Source organism: Macrobrachium nipponense, chromosome 21, assembly GCF_015104395.2.
Source record: "Macrobrachium nipponense isolate FS-2020 chromosome 21, ASM1510439v2, whole genome shotgun sequence".
Taxonomy (NCBI): domain Eukaryota; kingdom Metazoa; phylum Arthropoda; class Malacostraca; order Decapoda; family Palaemonidae; genus Macrobrachium; species Macrobrachium nipponense.
Window position 1 is genome coordinate 36,543,194 of NC_087212.1, and position 22,715 is coordinate 36,565,908.

Sequence of the window (22,715 nt, forward strand, 5' to 3'; positions counted from 1 at the left end):
AAGATGAGCTAATTAAACGGATATGGTTGCTGACCACAACTTTTGGCGGAGAATAAAAGTACTTCATGCGTTTCATCTTTCCTAAAACGTCAAATCTCAGAATGTACCAATGCGTCTACGATGGAAGATTCATCCTTCTACAACGCAACAGGGCGTTGTTTACATTTATTAAGGTGGGTGAGATAATTATCACGTCGTTAGAGAGAGAGAGAGAGAGAGAGAGAGAGAGAGAGAGAGAGAGAGAGAGAGAGAGAGAGAGAGAGGGGGTGTCTGACTCCCAGCTATCCATTCTACCCATCAGGCATCTTCCAAGGCTGTCAACGACGTTGACCAAAAATGACCTAAAAAGTAATACATAATACATAAACATTGAAGCATGAAAATAAACTCATCGAAATGAATTGAAAGTTGTGTGACGAGTATTAATGAAGGGAACTTTTGAATGATGGTGTGGAAAATTATCTCGATGCTGTACTTCAATCATTCTAGTTTTGGTGACTTTAAAAATAATTAATTTCGGAGCTTTTAGGATTAAAATTCTTTAAGTTTTACAACACAGGAATCATCGTAGGTATACAATTTGCCCTTGTAGCGGTAGAATTCTAAGTAAGTGTTCCAGCTAACAAAAGAAAAAATGTACATAAATAACAGATAATTTTTCCGATACAAATCTTTCGAGCAATAAAAGAAACAAGAAAAAAACTTTTCCCATCGAATAACTATGCATTAACACGCACGGACTACAATTACCGACGGTCACAAAGGATCAGTTTACACACTTATCTTTCTTAGGGACTTGATAACCAAAATTTGTATAAGGAAAAAACTAAGGAGAGAACTTCTTGGACTCACCGTTCCCCACTGAAGACACATTCTCGTTCAGGCATTTTCATTTATAAAGACTTGAAAACTTTCCAACTAAAAAAAATAAAAAGGTATTTTTCAACTTTTAAAAACTTCTATTCTCACAAACTGCGTTTATATGCTTTTCATTTAATAATGATTTGCACAACACTTTCATTCGTATGTTCGCTTTTTAAAAGTGATACAATATACACTCACTTCAATCTTATTATTAACTTCATTGTGATTCCATTGAGTCAGTTATCTTCCAATTTTTCTTTTAAGCACACCGAATTTTTTATCTTTGACTTCTTCCAAAAATTAAGAACCACTGCAAATAAAACCTTTGTATTTCACTCATCAACTATACTTTATCTCTTTCTTAAATCTAGTTGTCTTTATGAAAAACAACAATCCATGTCTAGTATTCGTTCTTTATATCAGTCACCAAAAGTCACTTGTGATATCTCCCTAGAATTGCCTGAGTACACAAATTACAGACTACAGCGCTATATTTTTTCATGTTTATTTTAACCTAGTTATATAACGTAGTTATTTTGTTATTAGCTTCATACCCGAGAATTCACACAGACTGAATTTCGAAAACAAAACACTTAATTTTTCCAGTATATTAGTCACAAATGTGGTATTTAGTTATATCTTCCAGTCCACTCAAATCACGTTGATTACAAATTCAAAGTTAATAACCATTATTATCATCACTTATTATCGCCATAACAAGAACACTCTATGGACAAACTCCCAGCTCTTCAAATAATTCAAGTCGCTTCAAAACAAACCCCTCCCCCCAAAAATATATTTGTATAAACAAATAAATCAAACCCACTTTACAAACAAAGTCACTGGATATCTCCTACACGAAACAAAGACGACACCGGAGACGAGCTGACTGCACGTCCACTCACCACGTTACTAACTAACGTGGATTTAGAGCCAGTGTTCGTTTGTGAAGGGGAGAGGGGAAGGAGGAGGGTTAGGGAGGATGAGTAATCTTGCTTGAGGGATGGAGGGAGAGAGAGAGAGAGAGAGGGGGGGGGGGGGTCAAAAGGATGGAGGTTATGTTAATGGGACTGAAGTGGGAAGAGAATGACAAACAAGTGTGTAAGTGGGCGGGTGTTATTTCATTGAAGCACACAGGTTTAATAACGTGTCTTTGTTGCTTTTTGTGAAGGTGGGGGCGTTCTGTAAATGAGGGCAAGAAATCCTTGGTTATATATAATAAATATATAATATATATATATATATAATATATATATATATATATATATATATATATATATAATAATATATATATATATATATATCAACTTGTATATCAGCGTCATCATCATTAACATTAATAATAATGTATCTTGGCGGATTCTAATTTAAATTTGAATGTTTCAAAAGTAAAAGGAAGGTTCTGACCGGACGGTGACAGGTGACAGTCCTACTTTCACAAAAGCTCAACCTATACAACAGCTGGTGTGTTAATGTGATTTTTTTTTAAACTTAGGCGCCCAAGACGAACAATCTTTAATGAGAGAGAGAGAGAGAGAGAGAGAGAGAGAGAGAGAGAGAGAGAGAGAGAGAGAAATTTTATTGTGGCACTGTAGTCCTATCGCTTTTCCGACTAATCAAAACATTTCAGTCTTCATAACAAAAATTATTGTGGCATAATTCAATACTGATGCAAATAATATTTCCGAATGCGAAAAAGTACACTCTCTCTCTCTCTCTCTCAAACCAATGTCCACTCTACACAGTTCCTTCGCTTTCAAGTGTATGTTCAGTGCTTTTTAACGGTCTGACCACTAAGCTGTATCCACTTAGCCATCGGTAAGCTCGCTATATAGCACCGCCTCCCACCAACACTCAGGGCCTCTCCTGTGCCAGATGCTACCATTCACCTAACCGTTTCCCGCTGACCTACTGGTCTGATGATTTTTCATTAAGATGGGAGGGACTTCTGAAATGCTATGGTAATCAAACCACTCCCGAGCTCTAAATATTTCAGCATAATAAATGTTGATCTCACTCGTTACATAGCAAAGTTAGTTCGCAGGGCTGAAATTGCTTTGAAGTGCTTTCGTTCTTCCGTATGACACATTGCTAGTCATTTCTCATGAGTTTTAACAACATTCCTTCGTTGTTGAACACGTGCTACTGCAAACGGACCTGAAGTAAAGTCATTTTATTTCATTTATTTACTACTTCTCTAGTTCCCAGAACTAGTTTTCGGTTATGATATTGCCTGCTTTGCTACATAACTCGCTCAGGCAGTCACGATGGTAAATAGCATCCAACTACTTGCTAGTTTATTATTAGCTTTGATCCAGTAGCTGTACTATCCCCTCCCTCTCCTATAGGGTAAAGACAAGGCTGCGCTACATCAGAGGGTTTTGATAGTCTAGCCTGATACCTGATACCTGTCGTCATGATCCACTCGCTAATTTAATTCCGGTTAAGGGAACTATTTTTGTCTAGGGTATTCTCCCTTTAGAATTCAGGAACTGAAAATAAATAACACTACGTGTTACACAAGACAGAACGAGAACAAACCGCAACAGTAACACTGAACCTTTTATCTTTCCAAGGCTTAGTAAGGATGCTAAGATTTTCAAATCAGATGCACCCTTCCTAACAAGACAACTTCAAGTTTTTTTTAAGGCTTAGTTTCACTTTTACGTTACTAGGGCAATCATAATCTTTGCAAATCTTCTGCTCGGACATATCATCCCAGCCCTTCATTTCCAAAATGGACTCGTATCTGAAAACAGAACTCGCTACACGTTTCACAATGTAAACAACCTCATTCTGCGTGGTACCACGATACCACAGGACAGATAGAACTTTTTATGCTCCATTAGTATGCCATGACCTCATTTATTTGCTAATCAAATAACATTCATTTTTAATTTGACATTTCACGACATTTCTCTTCCCTCGATTCCATTTTGTTCATTGGAAGTTTTATTGGCGGCCTTTACTTGTTTCACATTACACACAACCACAACACCACACACACACACACACACACACACACACACACACACACACACACATATATATATATAGTATATATATATATATATATATATATATATATATACCTAAATTATACACACATATATTATGTATGTGGTATATACATACAAACATACATACATACATACATATATACATAATATATATATATATATATATATATATATATATATATATATATATAAAAACACACACACACACACACACAACACACACACACACACATATATATATATATATATATATATATATATATATATATATATATATATATATATATATATATATATATAATATACTGTGAGGTATTTCACGTGATTTTTTTTATGTCGCATTTTGAACCGAAAAGGCACACAAAATGTTATCCGTGTAGAAACTAACCATAAACCAACAATGCTTCTCACATTAAAGTATTTGAATCACAAATTACAAAGTTGCCGTCAAGTTCTTTCGAAGAAATATTTTTGTAACTTATGTACGGATGTCATTTCCTTTGTATAGTTCAACTGAGTCATTTTCTCTTGTTTTGCGATTCTTTGTCTCTTCTCCTTCCTTAAAATATGCGATATAATAATAACAAATTGGTGGCATATAAGGAAAGGATTAGCAGAGAATTCAATTTGAATAATCAAGAGCAGCATACGAGAGACAGGGCATTTATGAAATACTTTTTCTGACATTTCAAAACATTATAACACCAGTAAATGAAGATTACATAACAAACATGAGAAACAGTCTCGTAAAATGTATGTGCATATTTCCCACACAAATATATATGACAATGACATTATAAAAGGATGAAAATCTCATGACACCATACTGACGCCAGAAACGGCCAGGAAAACGACGTTGATAAACCACAAGCAAGACTCCGAGGCTGAATTATCTGGCGCCGCGAACATACTTATTCCTAGGCCAAAGCCCTAAATAGAATCACTGTTGCTTCGAAACCCCAGTTACTCTACCAATATCAACTAAAAGGAGAAGCTATTCTTGTCTAGGGAATTAATCAAAATAGTTAAGCGGAGAATCGCATCTATCAGATTGCAGGGGATTCGAATTTTAGGAAGTGAATCGTTTATTACCAGGACAGCTCGTCGTTACGTTCTCTTTCTCAGGATATCCTGAAAAAGAGAACAAATAACAGTGACATCATGATATTGAGGATGGCTCGCTTCATATGACTCGGACTGACGTCACAAAATTTCTTGGCAAGGACACATTTCATTCCTATTATCTGGGATGATAAAGTCTCAGTCCCCTAAACGTTTCTAACTTCCTAGGTCGATGGCATCTTTTAATTCCCTTCCTGGTTTGAAACCCGAAATGGTATCAAAATAAACATGCGTTAAAAATGTAAAGATACTTACAAATGAAACGTATAAAATCCGGATATTATATATATATATATATATATATATATATATATATATATATATATATATATATATATATATATATATGTGTGTGTGTGTGTGTGTGTGTGTGTGTGAGAGAGAGAGAGAGAGAGAGAGAGAGAGAGAGAGAGAGAGAGAGAGAGAGAATAACTTTCGTTGCTTTCACTATGCTATTTAACTTTAATCATCGCAATACAACCTCGTTTTCTTGTAGCGCAAACGAAGAGATGGTAAGTGAAAGCATTCTCTGCTTGCTAACTACACTAATGCAAAATGACTACATAAATTAGGATTGTTCTGATTCTCTCTTTCTTGTTCATTTGACAATTTTGTTATTACCTTCTGTATCTACCCTCCCTTGGCTCTTTATCTTTTTTGTTCATATATGATGCTTTAGTTTGTTTAAGTATACTACGCAAGTTAATGGTCTTTCTCTATCACAAACACACACATAGACATATATTTGAAGTCTTTCTTACCTTTTCTTCAAGTATTAATTCTCACGTTGCTTCTACAATTGACTGCCATATCTTATGTCTCCAGTACTTTTTGCATTGCCCAAGGAGAATTAAAAACAAACTGTTACAATTCTGACATTTATTAATTCAATCCTAAGCAAACAGCTGTTTCAATCAATCCATGGTCTTCTAGGTTACCCTAGATTCACAATGGAGCTGCATATGAGTAAAGGCAAAAATTATAGTGAAAAAGAACTCAAAATGAAAAATAAAAAGATTAGAAATATTGGCACAAACTTTGCAGTTCAGAAAATGGATCAACAAATTTCTCAGGTCAGGATGCTTCTATTTGACGGCTCCAAGTTCTGAAAGAGCTCCAAAAGTGCTGACCCACCCTGCACCCAGCACAGCTTCCAATGAGAGACTTTCAAAAACTCCAAATTTACATCTGCAAAAATAAGCTGGTCCTAGACACCCTGGGTAACTCCAACGGCGACAATGATGAAAGGAAGATGGGTTGTGCATGTCTTCCACACAACCTTGGGAATATAGTAGGTAATAGTGTCGGCTGGGCTCATGTGGGCACCAGGGGAGTTGGAAGCTCCAGACCTTTTTGGATGAGTACTACGAGAAGGGAGGCTGCAGATAAGTGTGGAAATTTCTGGAAGAAAATGCACTGGAAAGACATAGATGGCAGAATTTCACAGGTACAAACAAGCAAACAAACGAACACACACATATATAATATATATATATATATATATATATATCTATATATATATATATATATAAATACAGAGGTCACCTTTTAAAACATAACTGTATAACTGCAATACCAATAATACTTTCTTAATTTCTCAAATTCTTCACCTTACGTGGACACGCTTGTCACTACAAGTCTAAGATTCAAATGGCGAAAATTTCGAGAAGTTAAGAACTCGTTGTCATTATCACAACATATGTATATAGTTAACTGTCGACTTCTATCCTAATGCATAGAAGTATTTCTAATAGCCACAAAGAATACCTGACTTTCGATTCCTTCAAAGTTTATGGATGCAAGCAATAAACGCTTAAACCGTAAGCTACAATGGCGAGGATCGGTCCATTACACCTCTTGTGAAATGGATATGATGTTGCCAGATATACTGCATGTATATAAGAGCAGAAACAGAATGTACCCTTCTTCGTGGGTGAGTGGAGTGGTCAAGGGTAACCTCACTCTGACACCGGGCGCAGCTTCGAATCCTCTGCCACGGACGTCAAACTTTCTTCATTTGGACCCATGGGTTTGTGGTGACCAGCATATGCAACGACTGGCGAAAAATTGAGAAGCGAGTGCCCATTGTGGCTAATATATCTATCTATCCATCCATCCATCTATATATATAATATATATATATATATATATATATATATATATATATATATATATATATATATATATATCTATATATATATATATATATAGATATATAGATATCTATATATATAATATATATATATAGATATATTATATAATATAATATATATATAATTATATATATATATATATATGATTATATATATATATCTAAACAAATTAACTTGAACATTTCAAGTATGAAAGCTCTTCCGTCATCCAATCCAGGTCCTCCTCTTCTCGCTCACGACATTTCCGAATTACAAAGAAAAGGGCTGCAGGCGACAATGCAGTGAAATGCAAAAGACGATTTACAGCAAGACCAAGAGCGCCACACCCTCCACATGAGGATACAGGATCTCATTTAGCCTGTTCCGCTGGTGCAGGGCCACTCGATGTCAATGTTTCTCTCCCCCCGGCCAGCAGCTGCGCAGGTTTGGGATGTCCGGTACGTTATCCCAATCCTCCGCTCACTCTGTCTGCGATTCTTCCGTTTGCCGGCTCTTCTGCTGCTGACAGCTGTATTCTGCCTCCACATGTTCTGCCCATTTCAGACTCTGGGACTTGTTGAGTTGAATATACGATTTAGGCCAATTTTCATTGACAGTAAAAGGTTTGAAAGGCGTAACAGGAGGACAACCTGGCAGTTGCACTATGAATCAAGTGTTAGGAGAGGATGGAAAGTAAAATGAAGGATGAGAATATAAAAGGAGTTACAGTAAAAGGAACGAAAGTGGCTGCAGGTAGGGGCCGAAGGAACGCTGCAAAAAACCTGAAGTAATGTCTACAGTGCACTGCACGAGGTCCACTGACTGCACTACCGCCCTACGGGGTCTGGGACTTGTAGGGGTGGATCAACGACGGTAGTTTAGTTATACAGATAATCTAATGGCCACAGTTAGCATATAGTACAATGTAATATATATATATATATATATATATATATATGTATGTATGTATGTATGTATGTATGTATGTATGTATGTATGTATGTATGTATGTATGTATGTATGTATGTATAGGTAATTAGCACACAATCACGTGTGGAACAGAAATAAATTTCCGACTCACACTCGATGTGTCAGAAATTGATTTCTGTTCTACACATGACTGCGTGTTGATGACCTCTAACATATTCACTCAGAAGGGATAATTCGAATGAAATGCTATCAACTGGGTCACTGCTGGGTCGGAAAGTTGGGTCAAACTCACTGTTGCCGAGGTTAAAGCCTAAGTAAGGTTCTGACTTCTTTAATGACTTGTGTGGTCTGGTTGGTAGCGCTTTTGCCTTTCAATTAAAAGATCTGCGTTCGATCCTGATGTGAGTAAGAAACTTACTACCGTATATACATACATATATGAATGTGTGCACGTTAAAGCTATGATGACCTATTAACATCTCAATTTCCTCAGACTTAGCATTACAAGCCTAAAATCCAGATGAGAAATAAATGAAGATGCCATTTCCTTTCAGAGTAGGATTTAAACCTACGCATGGCAGTAAAAGTGTGTGCGACTATTACCTGAACCACTACAAAACCAAGAAGGATAATTATTTATTCAAGCTGAACCACACCTATATCTGTCGAACTCAAGATAACTTTTAGTAGGACTGTAATAAACCCAGCCCCAGCAAAGTGACAAAGAGGAAAATGCAAGATGCAAGGTAACACAATATAAGAAACAAAAACACAAAAGCTGCAAGGGTTGTAGACCTGGACTTTGGACCAGGTAATAGTTTAAAGAAGCTTTCCTATAACCATCAATGATACATACATTGCATTTGCTTGCAAGTTTTTGAGAAATATGAAATGAAAGACAACCTAAGGTATACAAGAAGGAAAATGAAAAAAAAATTAAAAGTCAACAATATAGCATGGCGACATAATGATTTTGTCTTGCTTTCTTTTAAACTCTTCCACACTGTTGCTGTTTACAACTTCTGGTGGCAGTTTATTCCATGTGTCACATATCTTGTATGTAAAGAAGTTCCCACAGTTGGATGTGTTATATCTCTTCAGTTCTAGTTTCCGTCCATTATTTCCTGTCTGATTTATCGTTTAACGTAAACAGGATACTGTCTACTTTTGTTATGCCTTTGAGTATTTTAAATGTCTTCATTAGTTGTCCTCGCAATCGTCGTGTTTCTAAGCCATAAATATTCAGGCTCTCTAGTCGTCTTCGGTAACCTATTTGCCTGATGGATGGAATCAATTTTGTTTTTTTGTTGGCACTCCTTCTAATCTATTTATGTCTTTTCTTGGTGTTGGTGACAAAAACTGTAATACGTACTCAAGATGAGGTCCAACTATTGATATGTAGAGCTGCAGCACCGTTTCCTTGTTTCTGTTTTTCAACTGCCTCTTTATGTATCCCACTAGTTTGTATCACACTAGCTTCTGTCCTTCTTTTCAGCTTTTATGCACTGTTTTGTGGATTTCAAGACCTTGGTAATAATGACTCCAAGGTCCTCCTCTTGTTCTACACTATTTACGTCATTCCTAAGCAGTATGTAGCTGGTGGCATGAGAGTTGTTTGTTCCTATTTGTAACACTTTACATTTAACCACGTTAAAAGACATTTGCCATTTTTTGACCACTCGCCTATTCTCATTAGGCCATTTCTTAAACTTTCCACTGCATCTGGGTCTGCTACATTTACACCTAGTTTGGTGTCATCTGCAAATCTGGCTATCCTGCTACTTAAGCCTATAACAATGTCATTAATGTAAATAAAAAACAAGAGAGCCAAGGACAGAACCTTGAGGAACTGCGCTTACATCTGAGAAGAGAGAGAGAGAGAGAGAGAGAGAGAGAGAAGAGAGAGAGAGAGAGAGAGAATTTCCAAATTTATTTTTCCTCCTAGTATTTGGATACTCTCATCACTCAGCACTAACCTTGAATCCAGATAATAATTAATAAGCTCTTTCCTGCCGGGGTTGGACTTTAACTGATACAGACTATGTGTGTATTTACTTACACAATATATATATATATATATATATATATATATATATATATATATATATATATATATATATATATATAAAGGTTTTTTGCCACGAAGGAAAAAATGAAAAAGCGAGATAGCCAAGTACTTTCGGTCCTCTTCGGACCGCAAAGGGTCCGAACAGGACCGAAAGTACTTGGCTATCTCGCTTTTTCATTTTTCCTTCGTGGCAAAAAACCTTTATTTATACATAGCATCACGTTTTATATACTTCGTGATCAAGTTATTCTATATATATATATATATATATATATATATATATATATATATATATAAAAGCTCATTACACTTTTCTTATTACACCACTGAAATTTTAAGAGCGAGCCATAATTCTTAGAAATATGCCTTTCAATGCAGGTGGGATCACAGATACTGATACGCAAGATACTTTGATAAATCAAACAGATAAATATACATTAAGGTTATTTGAATTAAAATGCAGAAAATGGAGCTATATATATATATATATATATATATATATATATATATATATATATATATATATATATATATATATATATATATATATATATATATATATATATATATACACACACACACACCACATAAAACCTAAAATGTATTCATATATTTTTTCCCGAATAGCGACGACAGTGTAAAGGCAATCCATCCCACGTTCGGACTTTGTCATCATCTTGACTGACGTCAGGCTTTCTCTCCCGGCGGAGTACGCAGGATGACAGTGCCTCGAACTCCCGGACGGTACGTAACGTCCTAAGGGTCGTGGCTTGTGTGTGTCTGAGCTCTGACTGCTCTTTAGGGCGAAGTTACTAGAATGTGCAACATGAATTCGGGAGGGCTTGATTCTAAAACCAAGAGTGTAACCGGAGAAAGAAAAAAAAAAAAAAAAAAAAAAAAAAAAAACTCTTGAACTCTGTCCTGTGTTTCTGGTAACTGAGCAGGATTGCTTTGACTTCAACGTAGCTGCCAAACTCATCGTTACTGGAACTGACAACAAAGTGCGCCTGCGTGAGGGTACAGTACAATGCATATCTGCTTGGGAGGTAATCGATGCCTCATCTGCAAAACCGTGCTACATGTCCAGTGTGAGTTGAGTGAAACTTTTAAGGTTAATGGAAATATAATGGAATATAAAATTGAGGCCAAAGGCCAAGCGCTGGGGCCTATGAGGTCATTCAAAAGCTGAAGGGGAAAACTGAGAGTAGAAGTTTTGGAAGGTGTAACAGGAAGAAACCCAAGCAGTTACATTATGAAACAACCGTTAGGGATGAAAGCGAATATGAACATAAGCATAGTAAAATGAAAAAAAGGGGTTGCAGCTAAGGGCCGAGGAGACGCTGCAAAGAATCTTAAAATAATGCTTACAGTGCAACGCGTGAGGTGCACTGATGGCACTACCCTATGGGGCTTAACCTGAACTACTCAGTATAACCAAAGGAAGTAGGTACACACAAAATACACACAACAGCTAACGTCTAAACTATTACAGACCTCACGCTACTTCATGTTCTAACTGGTATATTAGTAAAAACATCTGTTGGTGAAATGCACGAATGGTGAAGAACATTGCTTTATCTATGACACGTCCACAGTTCAGCAAAAGTCATTATCTATCTCTTCCTCGACCCCTCCCCTCCCTACCCTCTACACAAAAACTACACGTGTTTATCATTCCGAACAAATTAATCATTTCACGCATTTGAACCTTTGCGTTGGGGCGTGAATTTACCATTACGGCTACAAAGCGGGCGTTCATCACGCCCACGCACATACACATAACTGATTCAGAACGGTTTCACAACTGACGGATCTCGTTGAGAGAGAGAGAGAGAGAGAGAGAGAGAGAGAGAGAGAGAGAGAGAGAGAGAGAGAGAGAGCTTCTAAATCACCAAGTGCTCTGAAATTATACTTCATACAATTTAGGTCTCCGCAATATAACTAAATGGAAAAAAAAAACGACGCAACACACGAAGCTGAGAACAGCAATAACGCTCCAGAACTGGCAACAACAAGTATGACTCCGATAACGAAGTATGACACACTTCCATGAAATCGATGTCAATTTCCTATTCAGCGCTAGGTTTGACTTGACCCTCCCTGTACATCAAAGAGCGCCATCAGACAAGAGAGAGCTCGCGGTTTGCAGAGAAAAATCACCATTTCTGCAACGACATAAAAACACTAAATACACGATGTACAACCCCCACCCCCCGGCCCCCAAAGGCCGAAAATATGAGACGGAAGGAAAGCGAATTCAGGACAGAGTTGTGCGGCTTCCGTCATTAGTAGTAGATAAAGACGCGATCTGATGCATGGTTTCAACCTCTGGAGATAAGGATTGTCCCGACGAGGTCTTCAATTGAGTTTGGAGGTAATTTAGTACTATGATGGAATACCACGCACACTTCTGTTACTTTTTCCTTCTTCTCCTTTCTCGCCAACCCCAGCCGCGACGCCAGACGAGACAATCGACATACAACCAGGTATATATAATGAACTTCTCAGGTACACAAAAGCGAACTGAGTTTTATGGAAAGGCGCCTAAATCGTTCCTTTCACGCCCGGGACTGAACGTGGGTTTTCCGGGTCAGTATCCCCGCTCGCCACCACTTGAATTACGAGTTCAGAGAGAGAGATATTACCTGCAGATTACATGTAGATCGCTTCCACGCGCGGGAGAAGGATTGCCTCGTCGAGGCACTCTACTGTGTGGACTGCTATATTAAGCACAGAGAGAGAGAGAGAGAGAGAGAGAGAGAGAGAGGAAGGACATCAGTGAAATTTGTAAAAAATGACTGAACAAGCATTAAACGTATAGAGTCAAACTCACTCAATCTATAATTTATGCATTTATGTGATTTTCCTTTGTATAACATTACGAGCGAACAATCTACTCTCAATTGCGGTGCCGCCGTGGCCATGCAACATGTAAACGTATCTATAAATGGCCTCCTTGCATCACATGTCTGCAACAGCAGCAGCCATCGTACGCTCTGTCAATGAATCACCAAACAAACGATCAATGAACAGAGTCGATTAAAGAGCGGCACGAATAAACGTCCTCAAGGACAATTTCATGAGATTAGGTACGCAATATTAATATCATAATAATGGTAACAATATACTCAAGATATCCAAACAAAACCAACAAACTTTATTATTAAAATTCACACTAAACAGTAATAATCCTCACGGTACACAACATTTCCCATCAATTAAAATCTAAATAAAAATAAAAAATAAAATTTATGAGAAAAACAAAAGGAAAAACGGTCCCTCCTTTGCAAGAAACAAACAAGTCCGTCTCGGACCATTTACAAAGAGGATGGCCACTTCCTCATTTAACATTGCTCTGGTTAACCGCAAATTATGGTTTTCGGGAGACACCGTTATTGGTCCTCTGGGTGTCGGGGAGAGAGAGAGAGAGAGAGAGAGAGAGAGAGAGAGAGAGAGAGAGAGAGAGTGAGTAGGAAGATTCGCTTTCTTGCACTTCCTCGAGCGTTTTGCTTTCGTACACTGGATTTGCTTTGCTCTGAGCGGTTTTGGTTTTGCTGATCGCGATGGTGAACGGTTCATGACTTAGGTAATACCACTTCAGGTAATCAACCAAGGTGCGCCCTACTACTATTACTAATACTGAAAACACTAATGATAACTATAATCATTCATGGCAGTCTGCCCAGGTGAAAATGAAAGAAAAGGAAAGAAAAATGGACTAAACAGTCGAGAGAGAGAGAGAGAGAGAGAGAGAGAGAGAGAGAGAGAGAGAGAGAGAGAGAGAGAGAGAGAGAGCAAAAATAACAAAACGTTGAAATAACAGTCATCGGGAAAAACAAAACTCTAGTAAAAAAAAAAAATGCAAGTATACAACCGAGCGCTCCCGCACGCACGCATGCACTCTGCAAGTACGGAGATAGCGTGAGGTATGGGTGTGGTCTCCCCTTCATCACGAGAGGAGTTGGTGGCGGTGTGTCATGGAGATTTCTAAACAGCCCAGCACCTGCAACAGCCGTAATAATGCCAACAATTGATGCTACTACACCCACTGGCTTGTAAAAACAGCAGAAGGTTTTGCAGCTCATAAGGGCTACAATCTCTAAAGTATTGGAGGTGAGAAGAAGGACACTTTTCGAGGAATCATCTTTTTTCCATTTCTCGATATATTTGAGGTCGGGTATTCAAGATTCATCTTTTAATGAATGATTCAATGTTCAATTTTCATCAATACATCAATCCGTTCTTCTAATTTACAACAACGGACCAAGCATTTTCGAACATTTCAAAGAAAAGTTCCTGCAAGGTTGAAATGCAACATTAACCCTCAACTACTCACACTTTACAATTCGCAAAATGAAACAAATACTCCCATCATGGGAATTACTGCAAAGCGAAGGATGACATCATCAATATCATAAAATCGCTTCCATCCGGGCTATGTCCCAGTCTCTCTCTCTTTCTCTATTTTTTTTTTTTTGTCTTTTTATTTTCCTCTTGGCCCCTTCTTATTTCAAACTCCCATTGTAAAAACAAAGCGTTCCTCCGCTTCAAATATCCTTAATCCTTAGTAACAAAGGGAAATGAGAGTTCCTCTATTACTAAGTAGTCATAGAGAAGGAAAAAAGTGGAGGGGAGGAGGGGGGGGGGGAGGTAAAAGCTTACAAAAGGCAGAGAGACACGTGCAGAATCGCTCCACTCAAACTTACGTCAATTCTAATTAAATTTTTCTTTTTCTCTTTCTAACCATTTACATCATTCTCCGGCTCACTGGTTTCGACTTTTATCTCGGCAAAGAGCACAAAAACAATCCAACAATCCATTTACGTTCTCTCTCTCTCTCTCTCTCTCTCTCTCTCTCTCTCTCTCTCTCTCTCTCTCTCTCTCTCTCTCTCTCTCTCTCTCTCTCTCTCTCTCTCTCTCTCGGTCTTTGTGGCACCTAGAGTGGTTGTATATGCTTCTAAAAAATATATGTAATCATCTGCTCACCTATACAATGAATTATGTATGTGCGTGGTTCTTAGTTGACTACCGTCACCTAAGGATGCAGAGAGAGAGAGAGAGAGAGAGAGAGAGAGAGAGAGAGAGAGAGAGAGAGAGAGAGAGAGAGAGAGAGAGAGAAAACTGACGTGCTTCACCGGTATTCCGTCCTTATGGCTAGCAACGTGTCACTAGTTAACCCAGAGAAACATCACGTTTAATATTCCATAACCAGAATGAATATGACCATATTCATCATATTTTTACTTCATAAGCTCTATAAGTTCTCCATACTCCATACTGCCTCCTCTATTGACAGAACAACTGGCAAGCCAATTTCACAGGCTCTCTTATAAGTCATAACCCGTTATCTTTTTCACGGGTTTAACTAAAATGCGAATGGTGGGAAATGAAGTTGAGCCCTAAAAAAATTCAAGGTACGATCGTCACTAGGTGCAGGACATTGGCTTTCCATGTAGTCCTGTTTATCCTGACAAAAATAGTTTTTATTCTTTTATTGTCATCTGTTCCACATGGTTCTCCGGTCTGGTCATCAGCAGCTGACTCACAACATCTTAAAATTGTTGGATAAAAACTTCAGTTTTAACGATTGATGTATTGCAGATCCTAAACATAATCTGTAACGTCACAGTTCCACTGCCTCATTTGTTTCATAAAACTTTCCACAATTCACATAACCTTTTGCATTCAGATCTTCCCAGCCTAAATCAAGTACTATTAGATTTGCAGATCATTCTAACACTCCTGTCCTTTCTCTTCTGAGGCTTAATACAACACAATTTCCAAGAAGTTTCATTCCAGCTGTGACCAAATTATGCAACGTTCTCTTTGTTGAGCAACCTAACACGAGTTTCAGTTGTAGTTACATTGCTCTGTCGTATTTATTTTTCTTTGTTATTCTATTCACAGATTACTCTCAACTTCTGTATTTCTCTTTTCTTATATCCCTTGGGCTTGCTGTGGGCTGCTTTACAAAACAGGATTCAAGAATAATAATAATAATAATAATAATAATAATAATAATAATAATAATAATAATAATAATAATAATAATAATAATAATAATCTTTTCTTTCCACAGACCCACAGGCAGAAACTCTCTATGTAATAGCAACCTGAAGTTTCTCCTTTATAAGCCTTTAATGGTCACGACCCTACCACCAAACACTTTACCCTTCACTTAAAACTTTCTCCTGCCCACTTTATAACGCATTTGATATCTTAACCAAGATGAAAAGAGAAAGCCTAGAACTTCGCAGACTGCTTTTCTGGATGAAGAACCCCACTGACAGACTCCAGTTGGACCTTTTTACTAATTCGAATAAAAGTTACCTTTTTGAATTTCCACCCAAAGCTATAAACTTATCTCCCCCCGATATAAATATTGCCACTCTAATAATCTGTTATGTCCGCTATCATGTACTCAATGAAGAGAACTTAGTATTTATAAGAAATCTGAAACCACTTGATTTCTCTTTTAACAATCGCTTATGACTGGTCAACTTACAACACCTGCTGCCATCTTTTCCTCCTAGCCGTAATGATCAAAATCTCTAAATGAATATACCTATTATATTAAAGATTCATTCTTTTTTTCTCTCTCTACAAGAAATTCTTTACTTTCTGCTCCGCTGATTACTTAGATATTCACACTTTCTTGTTTAACATTAAAAGGAAGAAAAACATTTGGTTGTAAAAATATATGTAAATTTAAATATGCGAGCTATGAAGAGAAACAAATTACGTAAACAATCTTGGACAAATTCATTAACTTGACAAAGATAATATGCATATTAGTAAGTTAAACTTCACCAATTTAAAGACCCTTCAGCAAAACTTAATACTGTGTTCTCAGCTTCCTTAAAAACATATATTCCGAAAATATCTATATTCAGAGAGAGAGAGAGAGAGAGAGAGAGAGAGAGAGAGAGAGAGAGACGTGCTAATGGAAACACCAAAAATAATGTCACATCATCGACTCGTTCCAACAGCCCCCACCTCCCTTTACTTTACTCCCCCCACCCCCCCCCCCCCCCCCCCCCCCCCACCTCCCCACGAACACCTGATCCCAACTATCTCAAATCTCCATCATCGGCCGACGTCTGGCCCTTCCTTTCTCCTTCCATCCGCCATGGCTAGGTAATTAGCACCCTGGTTAGGCCATCAGCAAAAACAAACGATATGAGAGAGAGAGAGAGAGAGAGAGAGAGAGAGAGAGAGAGAGAGAGAGAGAGGTGAGGGGAAAGAAACGAAGCCCGAAGCCCAATATGACGATTAAGCCTTAAGCATCGAGCACCTGCTATCCCTTCGAAAGGGTTTGCTTTTTCTGAAGGGAGGTTGTTTTCTGTACATTTTTTATTCCCGTTTTTCATTTTGAGTTTATATTCTTTTCATGGAAACGTAACATTAGCGAAATAACACTGACTGACTTAAGGTTCTCTGGGGTAGCGACATAAAACTTAATTTTGACGGCACTTGATTAACTCGAGGGAAATTGACATTCATAGCCAATAACTTTGTAAATAGTTTTTTGCAATCGCTCACTAAAACTCCGAATATTATTTCCTCTCTATTTCTTTTCTCTAAATACCACACAGGAAGTGTATTTGCTAAAAGCTGACTTCAAATATTTTCCTAGTGGACTATACGCACATAAAAAGGATGACAATACAATGTATTATATACAAATCTAATATATATACTATATATATTACACACACCATTACCAATCACGGATCATAGACGGATGTTACTATGTTGGTATCTATAGCCTGATAGAAGCTCGATTTCCTCTCTCTCATGGGAATATGACGTATTGGGAATATGACGTATTGCATATGGCCTTATAGACCTTACAGACATTACATCTTGTTCGGGTTGCCCCAGGTCCCTCAGTGTGAGGCACCTCTAATGTCTACCAGAGAGTTGCTAGTACATCTTCCGGTATATTTTGCATCTTCCAATCTTGGATGATCTGGGATGCAGTTTAGATATTTGTCGAGCTTATTCTTAAACACATCTACGCTCACTCCTGATATATTCCTCAGATGAGCTGGCAATGCAATGAATAGACGCTGCATTATCGATGCTGGTGCGTAGTGGATTAATGTCCTGTGTGCTTTCCTTATTTTTCCTGGTATAGTTTTGGGCACTATTAATCTACCTCTGCTTGCTCTTTCTGACATTTTTAGCTCCATGATGTTTTCGGCTATTCCTTCTATCTGTTTCCATGCCTGAATTATCATGTAGCGTTCTCTTCTCCTTTCTAGACTATATAATTTTAAGGATTGTAGTCTTTCCCAGTAGTCAAGATCCTTAACTTCTATTCTAGCTGTAAAGGACCTTTGTACACTCTCTATTTGTGCAATATCCTTTTGATAGTGTGGATACCATATCATATTGCAATATTCAAGTGGACTACGAACATATGTTTTTTAAAGCATAATCATGTGTTCAGCTTTTCTTGTTTTGGAGTGCCGTAACAACATTCCCATTTTTGCTTTACATTTTGCCAATAAAATTGCTATTTGATCATTGCATAACATGTTCCTATTCATCATCACACCAAGGTCTTTAACTGCTTCCTTATTTGTCATTGTCTCATTATTAGGACCCCTATACGTACTGTCTCCATAATTTATTGATTCAAATTTATCAGTTAAATACCATCCTATTTACCTCTGCCCAATCATATACTTTGTTAAGGTCTCTTTGTAGCGCGTTCCTATCTTCATCACAAGTAATTTCTCTACTTATTCTTGTGTCATCAGCGAAACTACTCACTACCGAGTCTTTAACATTACTGTCTATGTCTGCAATCATAATAACAAACAGTATTGCAGCTAACACCGTACCTTGTGGCACACCGGATATTACCTTAGCTTCATCTGTTTTCTGTTGTGTAAAAATTCTTTTAACCATCTTTCTACTTTATCCACTATATTATGTCTTCTAATTTTCTTCGCTAATATATTATGATCTACCTTGTCAAAAGCTTTTGCAAAGTCTAGATAAACCACATCTGTTTCATTTCCGTTTTTCATATTTTTGTATATGTTCTCATGGTGGACTAACAGTTGGGTTTGTGTACTTTTTAGGGTACGAAACCATGTTGTCCTATATTAAACAAATTATTTTTTTTATTAAATGTTTCATAATATTTTTCTTCATTACCCTTTCATACACTTTCATAATATGTGATGCTAGACTCACAGGCCTATAATTACTTGCCTCTAGTCTTGATCCACTTTTGAAAGTAGGGGTAATATAGGCTAATTTGTGCTCATCATAAATCTTGCCTGTTTCTACACTTTGTCTTAATAATATTCCAAGTGGCTTTACGATAGAATGAACTACTTTCTTTAACAAAATAGCAGGGACACCATCAGGCCCTGCTGCAGCTCCATTTTTAATTTCATTAATAGCCTGCACAATATCAGCTTCATTAATATCTATGTCTGCTAAATATTCACTATTTTCATCCCTTACTTCTATATCATTATCTTCATTATCAATTCTAGGGGTGAATTCTCTCTTATATCGTTCTGTCAATATGTTGCATATTTTCTTTTTTTCATTCGTTAATCCCCCTTCAATTCTTAGAGGGCCTATTTCTATTCTTCTTTTATTCATCTTTTTCACATACGAGTATAATAGTTTGGGGGTTTGCTTGATATTTACTAGGGTTTTTTCTTCCAAGTCCCATTTTTCATTTTCTTTTGATTGTATAATCTTTTGTTCTGCATTTTCTATCTTACTTTTTAGTTCTATCACTTTCCATGCATTTTTTCTTTTACAAGACCTTTTTTCCACTTTCTGATTTTCTGGAACAAGATCCTTCTGTCTCTTGGTATGCATGACTGATGTTTACTTTTCTTCTTCGGTATATATTTATCCACTATTTTCTCTAATATTTTATATAATGTCTCCGTATTTACCTTTATATCATCACTTACAAAAATGTTATCCCAATCTTTGTTTAATTCTTCATTTATTTCTGACCATTTTATATTTTTACTGTAGAAGTTGTATTTTCCATATCCTTCCCACTTTTTCATTTCTTGCTTATCTCTGTTTTCACTTGCTTTGGAATGGACTGTTAATTCTATGACATTATAGTCTGAAATACTCGCATTATAAACAATTATTTCTTTAGCATAATTCACCTCGTTCACAAATACTAGGTCTAAAGTATTTTCCTTTCTTGTTGGCAGGTGATTTATTTGTTGAAAGTTGTATTCTAGTAGCAGATCTAATAGCTTTTCGAATTGCCTCTTATCTTCTGCACCACTATTACTCTCTTTTTTTATATGTAAAAATACAACCACAATCTCCTATTCGTTCTTTCCAGTCTACGAAAGGAAAGTAAAAGTTTCCGGAGAGGAGAATAGTCCAGTCCTTGTGATTTCTACATATATCATCCAATTTTTCTAATATTATGTCAAACTCTTTAGTATTAGGGGTCTATATATTACTATGTTCATTCATTTATCAGATTCAAATTCTACCACTATTAGTTCACACTTTGAGTTACTATGTTTCTCATATATTTTTCCTTGTTTTTTTGTCTTTCCCATATATTGCGGTTCCCCCTTGATTCCTATTTTTTCTATCTGATCTATAAGTTTGGAACCCTTTTAATTGATCGTCATTCCCAGTCTCTTGGGAATACCAGGTTTAACTTATATTCATTATATCTATTTTCTTTTCAATTTGGGTTAGTTCTTCTAAGTACTCTATTTTTCTTTTTCGAGTTACTCGTAACTAAACCCTGCACATTCATCACTATGATGGTATGTGTGTTTTCTCCTTCATTTAATATGGGTAATAATGATTTTCCCACGCCTCTTTCCTGTTCTGGAATGTTGTTCTTTTCTTCATTTCCAGAAATTCTGACATTAAAAAAATCCAACTTTTCCATATTTGATCTTCCTTCATCATAATTATTCATTTTGTGACTGAATCTGCAATTTTCTTTGTATCTGCAATATCCTCTTGCATCGTAAATACAGTATTTATCTCTTGAGCTGTATGTTGGAACTGATGCTTGGAAATTCTTTGCTGACACACCATATTGCGGTGATGGCTTGCTTTTTTCCTTCTCCTCATATTCTTTGTTCCTCTCTTTATTTGTTTCTTTCTTATTTTGGATTTTATTATTTGATTGATTATTTAGTTAATTTTGATTCATGGCTACAGGGTGCATATATTTACATTTTTTGTCAAACTTACATCCTTTCCCTTCTTTTAGGTTTTTGCATATTTTTGGATGTAGATCTCTGCAATCATCCTCATAGCCGTCTAAGTATGCACATTTACCATAGATTTCATAGTTGTGACATACCTTGGGATGTTTGCAGTAACATCTTTCTCCGAATCTGCAATTCCCTCTTTTCAAAAGGTTGCAGACTTTGTCTTCCTTGTCTATTTTATCCTCTTTCCCATCAGTGTGCTGATCTTGGGAATACCAGGTTTAACTTATATTCATTATATCTATTTTCTTTTCAATTTGGGTTAGTTCTTCTAAGTACTCTATTTTTCTTTTTGAGTTACTCGTAACTAAACCCTGCGCATTCATCACTATGATGGTATGCGTGTTTTCTCCTTCATTTAATATGGGTAATAATAAGGATTTTCCCACGCCTCTTTCCTGTTCTGGAATGTTGTTCTTTTCTTCATTTCCAAAAATTCTGACATTAAAAAATCCAACTTTTCCATATGTGATCATCCTTCATCATAATAATTCATTTTGTGTTTGAATCAGCAATTTTCTTCGTATCTGCAATATCCTCTTGCATCGTAAATACAGTATTTATCTCTTGAGCTGTATGTTGGAACTGATGCTTGGAAATTCTTTGCTGACACACCATATTGCGGTGATGGCTTGCTTTTTTCCTTCTCCTCATATTCTTTGTTCCTCTCTTTATTTGTTTCTTTCTTATTTTGGATTTTATTTGATTGATTATTTAGTTGATTTTGATCCTTAGCTACAGGGTGCATATATTTACATTTTTTGTCGAACTTACATCCTTTTCCTTCTTTTAGGTTTTTGCATATTTTTCGATGTAGATCTCTGCAATCATCCTCATAACCGTCTAGGTATGCACATTTACCATAGATTTCATAGTTGTGACATACCTTGGGATGTTTGCAGTAACATCTTTCTCCGAATCTGCAATTCCCTCTTTTCAAAAGGTTGCAGACTTTGTCTTTCTTGTCTATTTTTTCCTCTTTCCCATCAGTGTGCAGATCTGGGTAGAGCCTCTTCGGGATTTTCTTTTGTGTTGTCATTTCATTATTTATTTCTTCGTATGTATGCTGCTTGATTGCCTCATATGTAGTATCAATGAGTATCTCTGCATCCATACTTTTATCTTGTTCTTTGTTTTCCTTATTTTTTTCTGTCATTTCAGTTTTGATTACTTCTCTTCCATTTTCCTCCTCTTCTTCTTCATCCTCAACTATTTGTACATTAAGTCTTGATTTAATAACATTGTCTATCCATGATAGACATGTTGAGCAAAATATTCTGGTATCCTTACTCATATCTTGCATTACTTCAGCACATTGAGGATGCGTCAG

At 36.7% G+C, this 22,715-nt stretch overlaps 1 protein-coding gene across 4 annotated transcripts in view; it reads right to left on the bottom strand.

Moving 5' to 3' along the window:
* LOC135197934 (adapter molecule Crk-like) overlaps positions 1 to 22,715 on the bottom strand; it is a 140,085-nt gene that overhangs the window by 34,848 nt on the left and 82,522 nt on the right. Inside the window, exons 1-2 of one of the 4 annotated variants that reach the window (XM_064225205.1) lie at positions 1,691 to 1,754; positions 853 to 918 (exon numbers count right to left, since the gene is read on the bottom strand). The exons of 2 other annotated variants lie outside the window; for them this stretch is intronic. In XM_064225205.1, coding sequence (XP_064081275.1) covers positions 853 to 893 — 41 coding nt within the window. In that variant the 5' untranslated portion in view covers positions 894 to 918; positions 1,691 to 1,754. Of the gene's footprint in view, positions 1 to 852; positions 1,175 to 1,690; positions 1,755 to 22,715 lie in introns of those variants that run through there. One more of the 4 variants, XM_064225204.1, reaches the window with a different exon arrangement.